At 42.9% G+C, this 20,258-nt stretch overlaps 1 protein-coding gene across 1 annotated transcript; it reads right to left on the reverse strand.

Moving 5' to 3' along the window:
- Positions 1-10,076: 10,076 nt before the first annotated feature.
- On the reverse strand, positions 10,077-20,252 carry LOC112108749 (diphthine methyl ester synthase; the record flags this gene model as incomplete). Its single annotated transcript, XM_026662490.1, has 3 exons — positions 20,013-20,252; positions 14,531-14,655; positions 10,077-10,185 (listed from the first exon to the last, which is right to left on the reverse strand). Coding segments are annotated over exons 1-3 (369 nt in total), but the record flags the coding sequence as incomplete, so codon positions are not given.
- Positions 20,253-20,258: the final 6 nt, after the last annotated feature.

Below are 20,258 nucleotides of genomic sequence, written 5' to 3' on the forward strand. Positions count from 1 at the left end.
CATACTGTCCTCCTATCAGAATGAATGGGTAACCTTTGGGCACCAGTTCCGTAGAAAACTAACTTGTTTCTGCTTTGAAGCATTACAAAAGTCCAAGCTGAAATAGCAGACCTGATTCTCTGGTGCCCTCTGGCCACTTTGTGGTGCTCTGGCAGTGCAAAGGATCTGTGTTCATGGCTTAAATGGCCAGCGGGAAATCCCCAGCACCTGTTTTTGCACCACTGGCCAGCATGGAAATTGCTTTCAGAGGCAACACAAGGCACCACTGTATTACTGGGGGTACCACCATCCATGTCATTTATACCCCTGTATGAGTTAGATTTTGAGATAAATGTCCTTATTTTTACTGCATGTGCCTTTCTGGTGGTCCCAAAACATTTAATATTCCTTCTTAGAAATGAAGGAGAGGGGGATAAACAGGAGAAAATTACTTTTGGCAATTCACTGGTATACTATCATTTTGGAAATGCTGTGGGATCGAAGCATTAATGGAGTCTACTGTTGTGTTAAATTGAGGACCTCAATAAATTTCAGCTGTTGTGCATGCAAACATTTGTATATGCACAGGCAAAAATTTTCCACCCACATCGTACATCAGCACATACTTGGACACTACTCCTGTGGCAGAGCAAGCCTACATAAGTTTGAAGAAACATGATTTGTAAGCTAACTTGCATATTTAATAAAACTAGTATTTTAACTCTCTTTCTTACACCCTGATATGGTACTTTCTTGGCTCAAGAGTCTCTGATACATGAGGCTGCTGTACTATGTTATGCTATTATTTCTGCCTCTTGAAATCCAGCATAAAGCAAATGATTCACAAGAAAAGCCTTAGTGCAGAGGGAGCAATAGATATTATTAAACAAACAACACTAATATCTTAAAAGGATCCTCCTCTGTGACAGATTTCAACCAGAAAGAAATCAAACTGAGTCTTTCCATTGACCTCAATGGATCAAGACCTAGAAATCAAAATGTAAAACTTGATGTTGTTGGCACATAGCTGTAAAACCATTGCAGTTTTCATATTCAATGTGTATTTTGTACAGAACAAAACAAATGAGGATCAAACACTCTGTTCTGAGCTTTTTTAAGCAGAAACTTACGACAGCCTGAATGACATCTTCAACGAACCAATCAGACATAAAATGGCTATCACAACAATAACCCCTTTAAGAAGGAAACAAATTAATTTCTGAGCAATCTTGATAGTGCTGTGTCCTTTATTAAACACAGCCTGGCATTTGGGGAGGAGGGGTATCTTGTATGTGAGAGCTTTCAAATATCTCAAGTATCACACACTTGCACTGAACATCAGATTTATTAGATTCCTGTCCTATGGTCACAGACACAACTGGAATTTCAACAGAGGAAGGCACTACATTTGGACCTAGTGGATGGAAGGGCAGGCCTTTCAAATCAGCAGCAGTAGAGACAAATCTGTCTCCCTCTTCTCTAATGTTCAAAGTCTTCATGGGAAGCTTCCGAAAGCAGCATCTTCAGAAATGTGAGAAACTTCATGTGCTTGTAAATGTTTGAAACAAATCTTTTCTATGATTATCTGTTACAGTACAACTACTAAAAGCCAGGAGGAGCAGCCAAGTCTCCTGACTCCCAATCCAGTGCCTGATCCGCTAGACCAGACTGCCTCCCACGAAATGCATCATAAAGCAGTGCAAAGAAGGTGGTCAGTTTCCCCCATTCTTCAAGCTTCACTTTGTTTTGTCCCAGCATAAACTGCAAATATATTTAGTGCTTTCTATTTTATTTACATACTTAAAATGAAAGAAAAGCAAACCACTTTTTGTACCAAAGACTAGGGAGCCTACAGTTATTTTGTACCAGTATTTTTAAACACTGCAAGGTGGAATGAAGCATATTAGAGAGAATGGGCTACATTCTAATCTCAGTTACAGAAGTTTAAACCCACTGAAGACTTCAACCTTCAGTGGAATTACTCATTATTCACACTGGTTTAAATTAGATCAGAATCTATCCTACTGTGGTCCAAACCATAAGAAACTCTTCTTAGTGTTGTGGCCAAATAGCTAATGAACACAAAGCATGAAAAGGAAGGAGCAGAGGCTAAGTAGGGAAAAGTAAATGAAAAAAACATTTTTCTTTCCCCCTCAAACACAGTAGTGTACTAAAACAAACAGCAGAGAAGGTGCAATTTAATATTCAAGGCCACTAGTGCACCAGCTGCAGAGAAACAAAGAAAGAAATATTTCAACATGCAAAGGTTTATTTTTACAGCATCTTTTCCCAGAATTATTGCTGCATCAACTGTAACCATGACACTGCATTTTGTCAATTATGTACACTGTCTCCTTTCTTGAAATTTCAAAACAGCTTTAGAAGCTGTTCAGAAAATGGGTTACTCACCAGGAACATTTCAGGAGGTGAATACAAAAGAATTCTTGTTAAGTATTTTAGACCCAAACCTGCAGCTCTTATGCATGTGCAGACTCCCAGTAGACTGTAAAGGGAATTGACCAATATGCAACTAAGGGCTACCTTTGATCTCCTTTGCTGTGTTGAGAATCACGGGTTATATGATGGGATGTTCTTACAGGGTAAGAATATACTGCAAATGATGCCATTATGGAGTCTATTCCTGGGAGATGTAAGTGAAGCTCAACTCACACTGAAGTCAACAGGGCTACTCCTGGCCCCAGTGATGTAAGTAGAAACAGGTCAATGGGCATTAAGGGCCACTCAGAACCTTGCATCATAGGATCTTAGTGCTTACTTGCTCGTAAACCCTGCTGCAGAAAGTGATTCCCTTTCCTTCATCTTTGGTATCAGGACTTTGGCTGTGATACTACACAATGTTCATCCTTAAAAAAGGAATTTTTTGCCCTTGATACCCGATTCCCCCAGGTATTCCTCATACCAAAGGAGGCATACTGTGCTAATATCTAATAACTAGGGGCAAGGTTGGAAAGTTCAAGGGTAACCACTGTAGCTACAGTCCTGTCAGCAGAGGTAAGTTGCTGATGACTTTTGGCCATTTAAAATGAGCCTTAGTCTAAGGCTTATCATTCACACCGTCTTTCCCAGTTTTATCAAACTGCAAGCATGGAAAATTAAACTTTTACTTAAAATGCTGTTTCTGCATCGCACACAACTGAGCTAGAATTCCTGGGAGCTATCAGTCATAGAGAATGGAGATGTGGGGAGATGGCTGCCAAGTTGGAGAAAGAGCATTGAATGTGATTGTGTTCTGCATCCTATGGCTGATGCTACCCAGCAGCCATGGCTTTCAACCTAGTAACTTTAGGCAAAAGAACAAAGGGAATTCGCTCTCTCTGCTGAGATGCCTTCCCTGTTGGTGCTCAGGAATGGCTTCCACGTGAGCAGAATGGGACACAACATTAAGGCTTGGTCTACACTTACCCCCCAAGTCGAAGTAAGGTATGCAAATTCAGCTACGTGAATAACGTAGCTGAATTCGACATACCTTACTTCGAACTTACCGCAGTTCAGATGCGGTCCACACGCGGCAGTCAGGCTCCCCGTCGACTCTGCGGTACTCCTCTCGTATAGCTGGAGTACCGCAGTCGACAGGGATCACTTCCTGGTTCGATTTATCGCGTCCAGACCAGACGCGATAAATCGAACTCGGAACTTCGATCCCCAGCCGCCGAAGTAGCGGCTGGGTGTAGACAAGCCCTTAGAGGATTAAGAGCCTCCTTCCATTGAGAGCATTTGAAGGATACAGGATTTAATCCAAAAGGGTAAAGTCACCTTAGAGGCTCTGGTACCCTTCTTAGGCTCTTCATATATAGAGACATCAGATCAAAATATCTCCCCTCTCTCGCCCGTATTAACCTGAAAGACAGTTGCCAAATTCAGCCTGGTAAGTGGATTTTCTGGGTCAGATTCAGTGGTGACAAATGGTCCTGTAAGTTACACAGCACATGTAAGCAATAAAGTAGGATAGCTTGCCCTGAGCTAGCATTTAGAGGGTGTGCAAAACAGGTGCTTACTTATACAATGAAGGCTCAGGGCATTTAGCAGGAAAACCAACTGGAGACAGTAAGATAAATTTGTTTACTATTTTACATCAATGAAAAATGTTTTGTATTACATTTCTCCCATTTGAGGGAAGACAGATGGTCATGTGGTTAAGGCATAGAATGGAGTCAGGAAATAAGAGTTCTATTTCTACGAGTCCTGCAGGCTTCCTGTGCGACCTTGGGCAAATCTTATAACTACTGTGTGCCTCAGTTTCCCATCTGTAAATAATACTTCCCCTACAGGACATGAGTGTTGTGAGGTTTATTAATTCCTCGCAAAGTGCTTAGATACTATAGAAGTGAGCACCACAGTTCTGTATTTGTATTTTTCAGTGATAGGTTAAAAAGTAAACCTACTTCATAGTGTAGTTACATTTGTAAATTTTAATTGGAGAGCTAGTAACTGAAAATAATCGGTGTAATTAGTTGCTGAGGGATCAAGGAAGACAGACATTTATTCAGATCTACATGAAACTGTTCTGAAGGCTAAGTGGATTTACCTTGCAAAAGGGCCAGGACATGAAGCATTTTTCCTAATTACCTTTTAAAAAAATGCTTATGTACTTAGCAATGCTGTTTTCCCAGAGCTGAGCGTCTCTTCTTACTCTAGTTGTCAGTCATGTTAGTCAGTACACTCCCAGCAAAAAAAAGAGAGAGAGAGAGAGAGAGAGATGAATAGCACTAGTTGGAAGGATGAAGGCTGAGGGCTTAAGCAGCTGTACTGCAGCTCCTAAACTAGGGAAGGGAGGTTATGCAAAAGGACCAGTTTGAGCCATGACTTCCAGAAAGGCCTTTAGTAGCGTAGCAAGGACATGCATGGAAAACTACAGTAACGCACTGCATACTGCAGACAGCCTAGATCTGGACTACTTCCCATGCACTGGCTCTTTAGAGCTGCTTCTTGAGGCACACCAGGGCATTCATTTAGTTTTGGCCCTATGAATAGGGAAAGAATCTCCCTTTCAAATGGTATGGGGATTATACATTTAGGATGGTGCATGAAGTGTGCACGCAAGGCCAATTTTCAGCTAGTTAATGGAGACAGTAATTGGATGTGGTTGCGAAAAGCAATACTCTGATAAAACTAGAGCAATTTGCTTATGTTTTTCTTTCTCCATCTATTCCAAGTCTCTCACCCTTAGTTTGTCCCTTCCCTTGTTCTTCTGTTCTCTCTCCCCCCACTCTCTGGCTTTTGTTAGTCAACCTCTCCCCTACTGTCCCCCCTCTTTGTAGGTCCTAGTTTTTATATCTGTGCCCACAACTTGTCCCCTGCTTCACAGTTCAATGCTACAGCAGCTTTTTATTACAGCATTCAGGGGAGGAGAAAATTGAAAGCCATTTTTCCCCCAGCAGTTGGCCTAACAGTGAAAAACTGAGCAAGGGAAGAGCTGAAGCCTGTAGAAGGCAGCAAAGAACTCCTCCCATCCTTCTACCTACAGGCTACATGGACTAGAACAGTGGTTCTCAACCAGGGGCCGCAAGCAGGTTTCAGATGGTCCGCCAAGCAGGGCCTGTGTTAGACTCACTGGGGCTCAGGGCAGAAAGCTGAAACCCCACCGCATGGGGCTGAAGCCCTAAGCCCTGCCACCCGGAGCAACTTATCTTTGCTGTGCCCACTGTGGCATGGGGCCCTGGGTACTTGCCCTGCTTGCTACCCCTTAATGCCGGCCTTGGCTTTTATATGCAGAAAACCAGTTGTTGTGGCACAGCTGGGCCGTGGAGTTTTTATAGCATGTTGGGGGGGAAAAGCGGGGCTCAGAAAGAAAAAGGTTGAGAACCCATGGTGTAGACTCATGGGAAGAAATGGGGCTGAGGCCATGCCTCTTTCCCCAAGTAGGTGAGCAGGGGAAGAGCTGAGCTTACGGGTTCCCAGTACCGCCAGAAGTACAGCTCAGCTGCTTGGGCGGAAGGCTGCAGTGCTCCAGCAGACACCAACAGAAGTGCTATGTGAGGGCTTTACAGTGCACTCCTGTGGGACTACACTCCCTCCTCAGTCTCCCTGGCAGGATCATTCTACATGCACAGATACAGAATTGCAGGGCCTTTAGAATAGTGCTTAGTGCCACTAGTAATTGTGATACAACATTAACAAATACCACTGAGACCATCCAACTTTACAGTCAGAGTCCAGAAGGCAATGGAGAAATGAATCCAGTGGTGCCAGGTTTAAGTGGCAATTCACATCCAAGGCACTTTCCCACCTGTCTTGTCTGTCTGATTTTGGAAAAATAAAAAGGAACATTCTCCAGATCTTGAACAAAAGCCTGATACTACAACCAGTAAGGCGGAGCACAAAACAGGGTGGAGAGATGGGCACAGGAGGGATCTAGAGAATTTGGCACAACGTAACTAGTGCTTGTAGCTCTCTTGCAATGTGCCTAACTGCTCCAGCTCTCAAAAAAGCTCCAGCCAATTGTATCAGAAACTGCAGCAAACAAGCTTTTCGGAAGCTCGGCATTAAAAGGACCTTTTTATTTTATTTTATTTTATTTATAAAGGGGGAGGTCTTGCCCCTTTAATGTGATATGAACCAATGCAATAGCTTCTTTAACATTTTTATTAATCTGTTACCATAGTGATTCTCCATATCAGCAGCACCGATCTGGACTGCATGGCAGAGATGTTTTCAGAGTGGATGCACATTTTTCCTTCCAAAATATTTTACTTTTAATGAGCTTTTGATGTACAAAATAGCAAAAACTACATTTCTGCTCCTTCAGTCCCAGAAACAGTAAGTCCAACCCTAGCTCATGCTCTGATCTGTAATTTGTAGCTTATGGCAGCACCTTTATAGAAATCAGTACACAAAAAGTGATGTATAGTACCAGAATGCTTTCTCCATGGACTTCATTGCGTCTCTGTGCAGTAAGAATATGCAATTAACTGCACGTTATGCTTCACAGAAAGAACTGAACATTGGTCTGATCATATATGAGACACATTCTTTTGTGAGCAGCTTGAGAAGTAACTGAATTTTATCCAGACAGAGTCTAATCAGCAGCTACAGCTCATTGTTCTGAAAACCATAAGTACAATCTATAAAGGTGTTTCCTGTTTTTCACTAGTAGAGTAAGAAGTTTTGTATCAAGATCAGAATAAAAGAAAAGAAAAAAAAAAAAACCCGTTCTGTGGTCAAGTATGTATAAGAGGAATCCCTGCCATAACAAAATGCTTCAAAAAAGCAACTGCTCCTAAAACAAATGAAATAAACTTATGACAGGAGACAATTATGAAAATAAAGAAGTGGAGAGTTTTAAGGGATGATGGAAGTAACAGCCACAATGTTTAATAAATGAGAGGTGCCTTGTCAGCTTTGATCTCCCTTCATTATTTGTTTGCTCCCTCAAAGAACACTGAAGATTTAAACATTCAGCGGGTTACGATCCTGTAATATAACATGATCATGATTTCCCAGGGTGCTTTTCACAAGAACAGGAATATGTTGATTTATGAGAGAGGAGCACCTCCCAGGTTAGGAAGGAAAAAGACTATTGCCAGGGTGAATAACCCCATGTTTCCGTCATGGTAGGTTCCCCTAGCACTGGATAAAGAAAGTAAAGACAACTCTTGAAACATGCATGTGTGGTCTAGGATTGTTTTAAGGGCGGTCCTGATTAGAAACTGCCTCTCTGTAGCAGCATTAGATCCTCTCTCCCTGTACAATTGCTACAAGGTAGGACAAACTTTCAGAAACACTACAGATTTTTAATATAGACATCTGCACTGTCAGGGTTTGGATTGGAGGGTGGGACCCGCAGTTTCTCTCCTAATGGCACAGAAAGCAAGACCATCCCATGCTAACGAGTAGTAAGAATCCACTGCCAGCTCTTAACTGTAGAAGCAAGCTGTTTACCATAATAAAGCAGATAGGGTAAGGAGCCAACCCCTGTGCTACCCTACCCATAAAGTGCAGCCATGTGATGCCTGCCAACGTCTACTGCATATGTAGATTTTAACACCAAAAGTATACTTCCTTCCTAAAAGATAATCTGACCTCTCCTTTCAGCAACAGGCAGGTGTGAGAAAGTACTCATGGGGAGAATCATCACATTGCGAAGGTCACAGGTTGTGTTCCCTGTAGGCAGGCGTACACTACAATTAACATTCACATTTCAAGAATGGTGCTGTTGAACCAGCAGTTAAGCATGAGAGCACACAGGGCTCAGACATTTCTACCACTGTGGGTATGTGTACAATGGAGCTGGAGGTATAATTTCCAAGTCAGGTAGACATGCCCATGTTTTGATTGAGCCAGTGTACTAAAAATGGCAGTGTAGCCATGGCTGTGGGGGCAGAGAGATGGGTTAGCCACCTTGAGTACACACCTAGGGTTTCAGATGAGATTGCATTTGGCTTGGCAAGCCTGTCCCACTGCCTGTGCAGCCACAGCTACACTATTTTTTTAGCTCAATCAAAGCAATCATGGGTATGTCTACCCGCCTTGGAAATTACACCTCCAGATCCAGTATAGACTTACCCTGTGTCATGAAAGTCTGCTCAAAGCTAAAGCCTATGCCATATTTACCACTGGTACAGCTGTGCTGTTGCTGGCAACTACTGAAATATGGCTGCTAGTATTTCTGGTCTAACTTTGGAGGTATCGGTTATTTCTGTTAAAACAGGCAGCTCTCCCTTCTTTAGGCTAGAAAGGACTTCTTCTTTCTGAGATGGAAGTGCTCTGGACATGCATCTAATTGCTTGTTTATGCCCTGATCCTCCAATTGGTTCCGCATAAGCAGACCCCTATGTTCCCATACAGCCTCAATGGCTCTTCACAGGGGGCTACACATGTGCAGGACTGAGGCCTTCAATGGCAAGTTCCTTGGGGACAGAGTAGGGGTAGGGCTGAGCACACTGCCAATGCTCATCATTAACAAGAATAACAAAGGGGAAAGTTTCAGATAGCTAATATATGTATGATTAGTGACAATACATGTTAGTCTAGCATTTTTCCTGTAAGAAAGGCAGAGAGTTTTCTGGACATCTATGAAAGGAAGCTGCCCCAAACCAGACCTATAGTAGTTACATGGCTTGAAAGCTGTTTATACTGGACACTAACTTATCCCACGATTGAGTCAGGGAGTTCCTGTGAGTTTTCCAGCCAACCAACACCCATTTTCCCTATAATCATAAAATAAAAATATTCCAGCTTCCGCCTTGCAGAGTAGAATTATTTTCTTTTCTTCCCTTGAAACTATGTAGCTGCCAGCAGCTGATTCTCTGATTGGGGAAACTGGGACTGGGACAGGGACAGGAGCAAGGAGGGGAACATAAGGAAGATTTTACAAGACAGGCAGAGCAGATTATGAAAGAAATTTAAGAATATTAAAGAAAATAGGTCTCTACTTTTCTGAGCCTCCAAGGCCCAAAATAACCAATCTATGGAACATGCAATAGGCTAATATCTAAAAAAAAATATATATATTCAGGTATGTGGCTCTCATCCTTGCATTCCCCCGATAAAACAAAAATCAAAGATCCTTTAGCTGTTGGCAAACATGCAGATAGATTAAAGAGGTGAGGATCAACTCAGGAGGGAAGGAATGTGTCTGATGTCAAATTTTTGACATAATTTTTAATCTGGGTTTGGGATAATACACAGAATCATGTATGTACCCATTTTATTTCCATTGATAGTATATTTCTCAAGGGGATAACAACTTTACCTTAGCTGATGATCACCAGTAGGAACAGTAAGCTGACAGGGCAAAACAATTATCATACACACACAATGCTTTACATATGAAATACATAGAAAATACTGCCTAGTTTTGTTTGTGGGGGAGAGAAACCAGAATTGTCACCCATTTACTCACATGTACATCAATACAAATAGGCATTTTGCCTCCCAAATGTTAAGTTACATAATGATAAATGCATGTAACACTCTGAAAAGGAAATGTTAGCACATCTGAAAACTGGCCAGAATTTCCACAGCTGTCTTCCTTAAAAGTTTAGATAGCTTCATACAGCCCTTCCATAAAGTCAGAGCGGTAGAGATTGCTGATTCTAATATTAACAATTGTAGAACAGTAGGTATAAAAGAGTTACCTGTAAACCGCAGCAGCCCACTGCATTCATAATGGAAGCATTATGAATAACCCTGTATGGAATCCCAAGCTTTACTGCACGCAGAACAAGATCACTGTGTGTTGTGGCCCTGTGGTAAGGAAGGAATGGGTTAGATTGACAAAATACACTGACTGAGCATAACCATCAACATAGCTTGTTTGGAAAGTAAAATTAAAATGCTTCATGAGTAAAGCTATGCAGCATGCCAAGAGGGCAGTGGTAGTAAGGACTTTACTCTGACTTTACCATAACAATAAGTAGCAAAAAAAGGGCTAAAAAGCACAGGGACCCACATGAATTTCACAGCTCCCAATTGCTTTCTCAAAGTTAAAACTGCAACAGTAGCATGTTTATTACTTTTTAAAGTAACTTTTGGTAGCAACTTAAAGAGGACAGTTCTATTTGTCCTTTGTCTTTTGCAGGTATCTGCTGGATGTCTGTTGAATAGCAAATGTCAGCTAAGCTTAGCACAGAGAACTTGGGCGTAACTCCAGTATTCCTACAATTAATGTGCAACCAGGCCATCTCACATTTGCACTGAGAGCCTGTGAAAACACGTTCGAAAAAAAGCACTAGACAGTACACAGAACATGTTTTAAAGATTTACACATATTGTATACACATGTATACAGTAGCTATATATTAACCTTGGGAAAGCCAAGCTTGGCTTTTAAAACTATTCTCTTTTATATATTTATGTACTGAAATCCACAAGACTCAGGGAAAATGCATTAGGATATATAAACAACATGCAAATTCATTCCAGAAGTAAGTAGGAGCGATCCCCTTTGAAACTTACCACAAGCTGAATTTGGCTTGACATACCCATCAGTCAACATGCACCCTGCATCTTCACACTTGGACAAAACTCTCAGTCAGGTTAATGGAGCTTTGCCCAGAGGAAGAACTGCAGGCTTGAGTTCCAAGTATGATCAGCATCAGAAGCACAAATAGATCCAAGTTAGTCTTATTTTTGAATTGCAACAATTTAAAATAAATTAATTTTTATTTCAAATGGTACATGTGCATGTTAAGATGTTTAAGAAGTACTGTACTCTCCACATTACATGTGAAATGTGGCAATGCATTTAAATAAGAAAGCTGTCAAATCTGAACAATTGCTTCAGCTGTCTCCTTTTCAACAAAGATACCTCAGTCAATGCTGCCCATTCCATAGAGGGAAACAGGGAAAGTAGTAGTATCTGGCTGAGCTGAGTAATTACATAGGAGAGTTGTTTTAGCCCTGACATCCTCTGTCGTTCAAGCTGAATTCTCATGGAGTTCCCTCAATCCCTGGCCTGACCATTTCCCAACCTTAGTGCACTTTTGTTATGCAACTACTTGGCCAGCTCAAGTGCATAGATCCTGACATAGAAATGTGGCAGCAGCTGATGGGGGTGGGAGGAAGTGTCAGTTTTTTTTAAAATATGATAAAGGCTCATTCATCTACAGCAGATTAACTAGTGGAGTCAGAATTATGGGAAATCAGGAAGTATTGCTAGAAATAGACTGCAACACCTAGGAGAACAGCAGTAAGGTAATCTAGACTTAGAATAGCTCCCTCATTAACTGCAAAACTCTCTCCTATGCCCCCCCACCTTTCCATGAGCAAAGGAGACCCAAGCACATCTGCTGAGGGAGAGCAGGAGGCTGGTTCTTCAGCCTTGTCCCGTCTCTCCAGATCCATGGCATAAGGGCTCTGGAGACTTTGTGGGTTTGCTAATAGAGAATCAGGGGAACAGCTGTCTTTATTTACTGAAATCTGCTCCCACTAGGCCCCTCTACAAGGGCTGCAGCACAGCTGCAGGCAGTGTGCTCACATATGGGGACTCAGCCAATTGCAGCAGGGGGCCTGAGGGAGTCAGCCCTCTGTGCCCTTGTCTACACTACCACTTTCCACACTACTGGTCTAGCACCAGTAGCATCTTCACAGGCAATTATGGAAGCAGTTGCATAAACTGGATGCAGGTGGGCATTTATTTCAGTCACCACATTGTCTGACATGGTGCTAAAAGTTGCCTGGTTTACATTAACACATTCTACCAATATTGCAGACACAACTGCGAATGGACCAGTGGTGGGGGAAAAGAACTGAAAAATTCCAGTGTAGCTGCCCCTTGTGTGGTGCCTTTGTATCAGCAGGATGGGACATCCCTTACCTGTGGGGCTGAAAGGCCATCCACCTCCTTTCTGCACTAGCTAAACCTCTCCTTGAGAACAGATTACTTGAAAACTCTGAGGTCAACTTTTGGAGTGTCCTGGCTCCTCTGTCATCCTCACACTGGGTTTTCCACAGGATAGGACAATCCTGCCCTTTGTTACTAGGAGCAACCAGTCAGTCACCTCATAGACCCCAGGGAGCAGGCGTGCTTGGAGTAATTAGGAAAAAAAAAGACATCTGAAATGGGGTGCATTAAACTTCAGAACACCGTTCTTCAGTAAGTTGCCTTCAAGAGTCCAAACAGTGATTGACTGAAATACACACCATGGACTCTTTTAGCTTGCTTATATAAATGGTTAATGTCTGTCATAGGCTTTACAAATTTTATATCTACTGCTAAAAATTAATCCATACTTCCCTCAGATTCAGAATCAAAAATTGACATATTAATAGACTGAAAGAGTTAGCGTGAGAGCCTTAGTTTCACTTCTTGTTTGCAATGTTTCCCCCACCTCCAACTGATTTGGCCACAGTTTAGATGACCACCCCAGAGGGAAAGTTTCTATAAGGAACACGAACAAATTTTTGAACTTGGGTGCCTAAGTTAAACCATTAAATCCATTATGAGGCACTTAAGTAGCCCATTTTTCAGAGATGCTGATAACTGGCAGCTCCTATTGATAGTAGCAGTTCTGGGTGCTCAATCTCTCTGAACAGCAAGCCACTTTTGGGTGGGGAAGGGGAGCGCTTAGCTTTAGATATCCAACTTTGAAAATTGTGGCCATATAATACACTGTACAACGTTCTAGAATGGTCTAGAACATCAACATCACCAATTAACTTCAAAGCTGCCTGGAGTTAGATTTTAGGGTTCTGGTTCTCCAAGATGATTCTTGCAGGGGGACCCTTACATCCTCCCTTATGGAGACCCATTGAAGTCAGTGGGGCACCACACAGGCATTAGAATCTGCCCACACGGATCTGACATCAGAATAATTGGGGCCTAAAAGCCTACACATTTAGACAACATAAATAAAAGGTTTAGAAAATTCTTTATATCTTTTCAAGACAGAGTACTATGTTATAATAAAAGCATATGTTTCTAGTCATTAAAAACATTGGTATACACATTTGCAGAAGCAGGCTCGGTGACCCCCACGCAAACTCCAACTACTTTTTGATGGACACAGTAGTTATATGGCCTGTATGCCTAAACTTATTTCTGGATCAAAGCAAGAGGGTATAGGTACTGCACCTTAACTTAAACCTGGATTCTAATGCCAATGCACACTGCAAGTATAATTACTTTAATATTTCTAAATAGCCAGCATCACCTGCAGCTACACAGTTTAATAAAAAGATTGTCTCAATGTTTCCCCAGCATCTGTATGTACATAAGTTATTCCTCTCCTTTATAACCTCCTGCCCCTCCCCCAAATGCACCCATTCACCAAACTGTGCTCAGTGATTTCATTTTCCTTGTGCCCCTTGAAGCTGTGATACAAGTATTAGATCACCAGCTGGAGACAAAGAGCTCTTCTGTATGGCTTGACATTACAGATTGATGATGCTTGATTGCATAGGCAGAAGGACATCCTTCTGGAGACAGAAAAAGGCTATAGCTTCCAGCAGGAATAAGAAACTGAAATAGGAAGCTTAATAAACCAAACTGACAAGACATTTATAATGGCCCAGCCATCCTTAAAGACTAGAATAGATAATACCATAAGCGTGTGCAACCAACAACCAGCATTCAATTAAAAAGCAACTGAAAATACAAAGCATGGTTTATAAATACAAAGCATGATTAATACATAATCAAGAAATGCACCATACTTTGTAACAAGCCTAGCACTTCTGCTAAGCTGATAAAATCTAAAACAATTTTTTTTTATGAAGGGCAGCTTGGATAACGGCAATTAATTTTACAGTTGTCGCTTGACTTTCGAAGGGAAGATTTATATATCTATGTGAGTGCCAGTGGGTCTGAGTTCCTATCTGATAAGGATGTTTTGCAAGCTGTTTGGGTGTGAGAACTGCAAAACAAGACTGAGAATAAAGTGTGAGCCATTTATTTACATTTGTATCAAATTCAAATGTAGCCAGTTCTGCAAGAACATGAATGGGGGACACTCCTATTATTATGAAAATGGAATGTTTCTTTTTTCCAGCAAGAAAATTATGGTAACATGAGAGAGCTCCCATTTGTTAAGGGCTAGAAGTAGCCAAATGACAAAGCCAGAGGAATAATTAAAATGTTGCCTTTTCTTACCCAAATGGATCACCAACTACAAGAAAAGCAACATCACAGAGATCAGCATCTTTTAAAATATTATCTGCTTCTTGTTCCACTGTTTCTCTGTCAGCCAGAATCAATTCTCTCCCATAGAACTCCTCCTAGAGATTGAAGAAAAACATCAAAATGAGACAGCCGGTGATAACTTCCATTTGTCTTAGTCTGTCTTCTTCCAACCAGATATAGATTAGACATTGGCTAAAAATGTGCTATGACCTAGTTTTTTTATATCATGTTGTAATTAACCAGTCTTGAAACCATTCTTTATTAGTATCCCCAGAGAAATGAGACTCCAACAGCTGATGCTTGGTTTCTTTGCACTTCAGATTCACCCTCCAATTCTGTTTCTGCATGCTGAATACTTTCCATGCATGTTGATAACACATTTAGCCTCTAATTCTTCAAATACTTACCTTTAAACAGATGAGCAATCCCACTGAAGTCAATGGGACTACACATGTTCTTTAAATTAAGCATATGTGTAAGCATTTACAGGATCAGGGTCTCACATATGAACCATGAGACTTGGTTCGGTTCTAGAATGCTTAGTGACTATTCTGCACATCTGTACATCCTTATAACTCAAGTTTCATCAAGCTATGTAAGTACTATTGTTACATTAGATAGCAAACTTCTTCAGGGCAGGCAAACTTCTTCTGTTCTGTAAGCCACCTGGCACATTTTTGGGAGCTCTAGAAATCATAGTTGTTTAGCCAACTGAGGTCAGGAAGGTCTGTCTTTACAGAAAATGTGACATCAATTCCAACTCTGCTCTCCACCTACAAAGGATAGTGTATAAACAAGAGAACCAGCATAACAGTGATCACAGCATAAAGGAGTAGCAAAGGCTTCCCTGAGAAAGGATGGTCCTGTGGTTAGGGCAGTAGCCTGGGATCTGGTAGTCCTAGGTTTAATATCCTGCTCTGCCGCAGACCTACTAGGTGACCTTGGGCAAGTCACTTAGAGCTAGACCCACAAAGGTACTTAGGCACCCAAGACCAATATTTAGGTACCACTGATATTCACAAAATTAATGCTCACCTGGTGCGTAAAGTCCCCTGTGCAGAGCCACTTACATCTTTATGCTGCCACACAGCTAATTAGCAGCTCGGAACCCTAGCTCATGCCCAAACCCCAGCAGGAAACTCATATTTAGCATTCCCCTCCTATCTTTTCAGTGGGGCCTGACAGCACACCTACAAGATCAGAGCCTCGAATGAAGACTGGGTATTTTTCAGATGAGTGTGTGTGTGTGTGTCTCCCAGAATAGTCAATAGCTCAGTTATAAGGGCACTCACTTGGGATGGGACAGAACCAGGATGTGGGATGTTTTCAAATCCCTGCTCTGCCTGATTTGGAGCAGGAGCTTGAAACCAGGTCTCCCACATCCCAGGAGAGCGCCCTAACAATTGGGCTGTTGGCTAAAAGATTTAAATACAGTAACTCCTCACTTAAAAGTCATCCCGGTTAACATTGTTTCGTTGCTGATCAATTAGAGAACATGTTCATTTAAAGTTGCACAATGCTTCCTTATAATGTTGTTTGGCAGCTGCCTGCTTTGTCCACTGCTTGCAGAAAGAGCAGCCCGTTGGAGCTAGCTGATGGGGGCTTGGAACCAGGGTGGGCCGGCAGCCTATCAGCTCTCCTAAGTTTCCTGTGAAGCAGCCACCCAGCAGGCTATCAGTTACCGGCAGTTCAGCTGTCCATCCCCCCACTGTTGTGTGCTGCTCCTGCCCTCTGCCTTGGAGCTGCTCCTGGGAGCCTCCTGCTTGCTGTGCAAGGGGGGGTAAGGGGTGCTAATGTCAGGGTGTCCCCCCTGACCCCTGCTCCTTTACCCCATCTCCACAGAGCAGGGGGGAGGGGGAGCCAGGGGGACACCACAGGGCTCAGGACGGAGGGAGCTTGCTGGCAGCACCTGCTGTCTCAACTTGCTGATCTATTGAAAAAAGCAGTGCACTTGGAGTGGGGTCAGCATAATTAAAGGGGCAATGCACATCTCTCTCTCTCTCTCTCACACACACACACACACACACACACACACACACACACACGGTGTGTGTCTTTGTCTCTTTCTGCCATGCTGTCTCCCCTCCCTCCATTCGGGCTGCCTTGTAAAGTGTGAGGCTACATTAACAACAATGTGTTAACCCTTGAGGGCTCAGCCAAGTGCTAGTTCATCATTTAGCAGTAAGGCATTCCCTGGGAAATACCCCACCCTCTAGCTTCACCACCTCAACCAAGCTTCACAATCATCATAGCTGTGTACAGTATTAAACTGTTTGTTTAAAACTTATACACACACACACACACAGTATATCTATGTTTATATAGATATAAATACAGTCTTTTGTCTGGAAAAAAATTTTTTCCTGGAACCTAAACCCCCCCCCCTCCATTTACATTAATTCTTATGGGGAAATTGGATTTGCTTAATATTGTTTCGCTTAAAGTAGCATTTTTCAGGAACATAACTACAACATTAAGCGAGGAGTTACTGTAGTTCTTTCAACAAATTGAAGGCCAACCTAAATAGTCAATATGCAATAGCTTTAACATATGTTATTTTAAGCTGGGTTGATGATAAAGGTTAATCCACACATCACGCTGTTTGGAATTTCAGTAACTGGACTGAGGAACTAAACACAGATATTATTTAACATTTGTTTAGTGGTAGTGCTTAAAAGTCAACAAGACAGGGGTCCCACTGTGCTAAGTATTGTAGAGTGATACATAGCAGCTCCTTCTCTTACGTTAGTAATAATACTTAGCATTATTTTAATGCTTATATCAAACCCTCAAATTTCCCTGGGATGTAGGCAAGTAAATCATACTCCCATTTTCCAGGCAGGGAAATAGACAGAAAGGTGAATAGTCTGTTACAACCAGGATTAAAATGCAGAACACAGCTTCCATCTGCATTATTCCTCCAGACCACACTCCCTTATAGTGATGGCTGGTCCTAAACATTGTAATAGAACTACAGTAAGCTGTCGTGTTTTTGGACCAATACTAAAGTACTTACGTCGAGCGCGGTGGCATGCGCCTGTAATCCCAGCTACTTGGGAGACTGATGGACCGATCGATCAAAGTGTCAAAGTGAATAAAGTACCATATGCCAGGTCACAACACCCAGAGCAGGGAGCTGGGTCCAGCCCTGCAGGACAGGTGCAGAGTGAGTGTGTGGGGGGAAGGCTCACTCTCCAACACCCCCACCCAGAGCCCCAGTTTCAAGATGGGGGGAGGTTGGAAGCCTCAGTTTCAGATTTTACCCCAGATCCCCACATCCTGTGAGGCCCTGCATGTCAAGAATATGGGATGGTTTTAGCAATCCATTGGAGGCCAGAGTCCTCATCTCTAGACAGTTTTCTGATTCCCTCTATTGTTGCTCATATGTGATTGCCCTCCAAACTATTAAGCAGCCAGCTTCCAGGTGTCATCTACTTCTATCTTGGACAGTAATATCCTAAGGGTCATCCTTTTTCATTTTAAGAACTGGCCATTTATTCCTGTTTTTTGTTTCCCATCCCCTAACCAGTTTCAAAGCCTCAAGAAGGCCTCTCACCCTAGGAATATTAAACATTCCTAACAATAACGTATCAGAGGCTTCATGAAAAGCTTTTTGAAAGACTAATAACAGCTATATTCTTTTGTTCAATGTTTTGTATTTAACATGTAGAGCTGCTTGGGAATTTTCTTTTCGATGGAAAATGTAGTTTCTGCAAAATCAAGATTTTCCATAGGAAAATTTCAATTTTGCCAAGGTTTTCTATTTGGAAAAATCTAAAATATTTTGTTTCTGGGATAGAGTAAACCTGAATCAACAAACTGGAACATTTCATTTCAGGCAGTTTAATGTTGAATTGATATCTGTGTTAAGTACACTGGTGCCTCACAGGAGCTGTAGTTCAGGTATTTTACACCATCATTTGCTCCTACAGACTGGGCTCTAGACTACATCTCCCATGATGCACTGACAACACCACAGGCAGATATAGTTTAACATTCAACAGACCAAAACTAAGGTCTTGTGCACACAATGCATTAGTCCACATCAAAGGGGTACAAATTTTAGTGTGCACTAGCATTTTGTGTACTAACTGGCCTGTGTGGACCCTGCTTATGGGCACTAAAAGTTTTTTTTTGGTACATGTTAATGTAGTCCCGTTTCTAACAGCACTACATATTGTGTACTAGGGCAGTGGTTTTCAAACTGTGGGTCGCGACCCAGTACTGGGTCACGGAATGGAAGGCACTGGGTCGCAGCAGCTCTGGTCCACACCACCGACCAGGCCATTAAAAGTCACATCGGCCATGCTGCCTGGCTAAGGCAGGCTAGTTCCTACCTGTTCTGACACCGCGCTGTGCCCCAGAAGCAGCCAGCAGCAGTTCCATCTCCTAGGTGGGGGGGCCACGGGGCTCCATGCGCTGTCCCTGCCCCAAGTACCAGCTCTGTACTCCCATTGGCCGGGAACCAGCCAATGGGAGCTGGGGAGGGGAGGGGAGGGGGAGTCGGTGCCTGTGGGCGACAGCTGCGCAGAGCCGCTTGCGTGCCTCCGTCTAGGAGCCGGACCTGCTGCTGACCACTTCTGGGGCGCAGAGCCATCTGCCTTAGCATCCCCTCTGTGCTGCTGACCGGGAGCCACCTGAGGTAAGCCCGTGCCCCAATCCCCTGCCCTGAGCCCCTTCAAACCGAGAGCCCTTTCCTGCACCCCAAACCCCTCATTCCCAGCCCCACCTGAGCCTGCACCCCCAGCCCAGAGCCCTGACCCTCTCCCACACTCCAACCCCCTGCCCCAGCCCTGAGCCCCTTCCCACACCCTGAACCACTCATTCCTGGCCCCACCTTGCAGCCCTCACCCCCACAGCCAAACCTCTGCCCCAGCCCTAAGCCCCTCCCACACCCCAAGCCCCTCATCCCAGCTCCGCTGGGTCACAGGCATCAACAATTTCCTTCAACTGGGTCACCAGAAAAAAAGTTTGAAAACCACTGCACTAGGGAGCTTTTAGTGTGCACCAGCAGGGTCCACACAGGCCAATTATTGTGTGACACACCACTGTGCACTCGAATTTACACTTCTCTGGTACTGACTAAAGCACCACCGTAAAAGTTCCCGTTAAACAATGAAACGTTTAAGCATTTCTAAACTGATATGTTTCTAACTTTCTATTCCATGAAAAATTTTGCAATTTGGACTTTGTCCCAATTTGGGATGAAAACAAATGTTGAAATATTGGAATTTCCTGTGGATTAACAAGCTAGAGAGACAAATTACTCATATAACGTGCATGTTCTGGTCATATTTACACTCACAAAGATGCTTTACTGTTCTTTCTTCTGATGAGTTGCATTATTATTTTTCCTGGTAATGTTACTGATCCACAATTCCCTGCATCCCCCTTACTCTGTTATTTCCAAAAAGATATTAAACACTTTCAGTTCAGTGGCACATAAACCTACCAGTGCTTCCTTCCCTACAGTTAGGACCGATGTGTAGGCCTCCAGGTATACTCTGCGGCAGTGCTTTACAACCTCCAGTCCTTTCACGGTAATATCTTTGGCATCTCCCAGCCCTAGTCCAATCAGATAAAGCATTTTAATCCCAGGAGTGAAACAGAAGCCAGTTCCTGAGTCTGACCTACCACAAGAAGGAAACAGGTATCAGAGGGATGGATACCCGGGTGCCTCCGCAGGGGAACACCAGGG

Source organism: Terrapene carolina, unplaced genomic scaffold (genome assembly GCF_002925995.2).
Source record: "Terrapene carolina triunguis isolate 2854851 unplaced genomic scaffold, T_m_triunguis-2.0 Scaffold27880, whole genome shotgun sequence".
In the NCBI taxonomy this organism is placed as follows: Eukaryota; Metazoa; Chordata; order Testudines; family Emydidae; genus Terrapene; species Terrapene triunguis.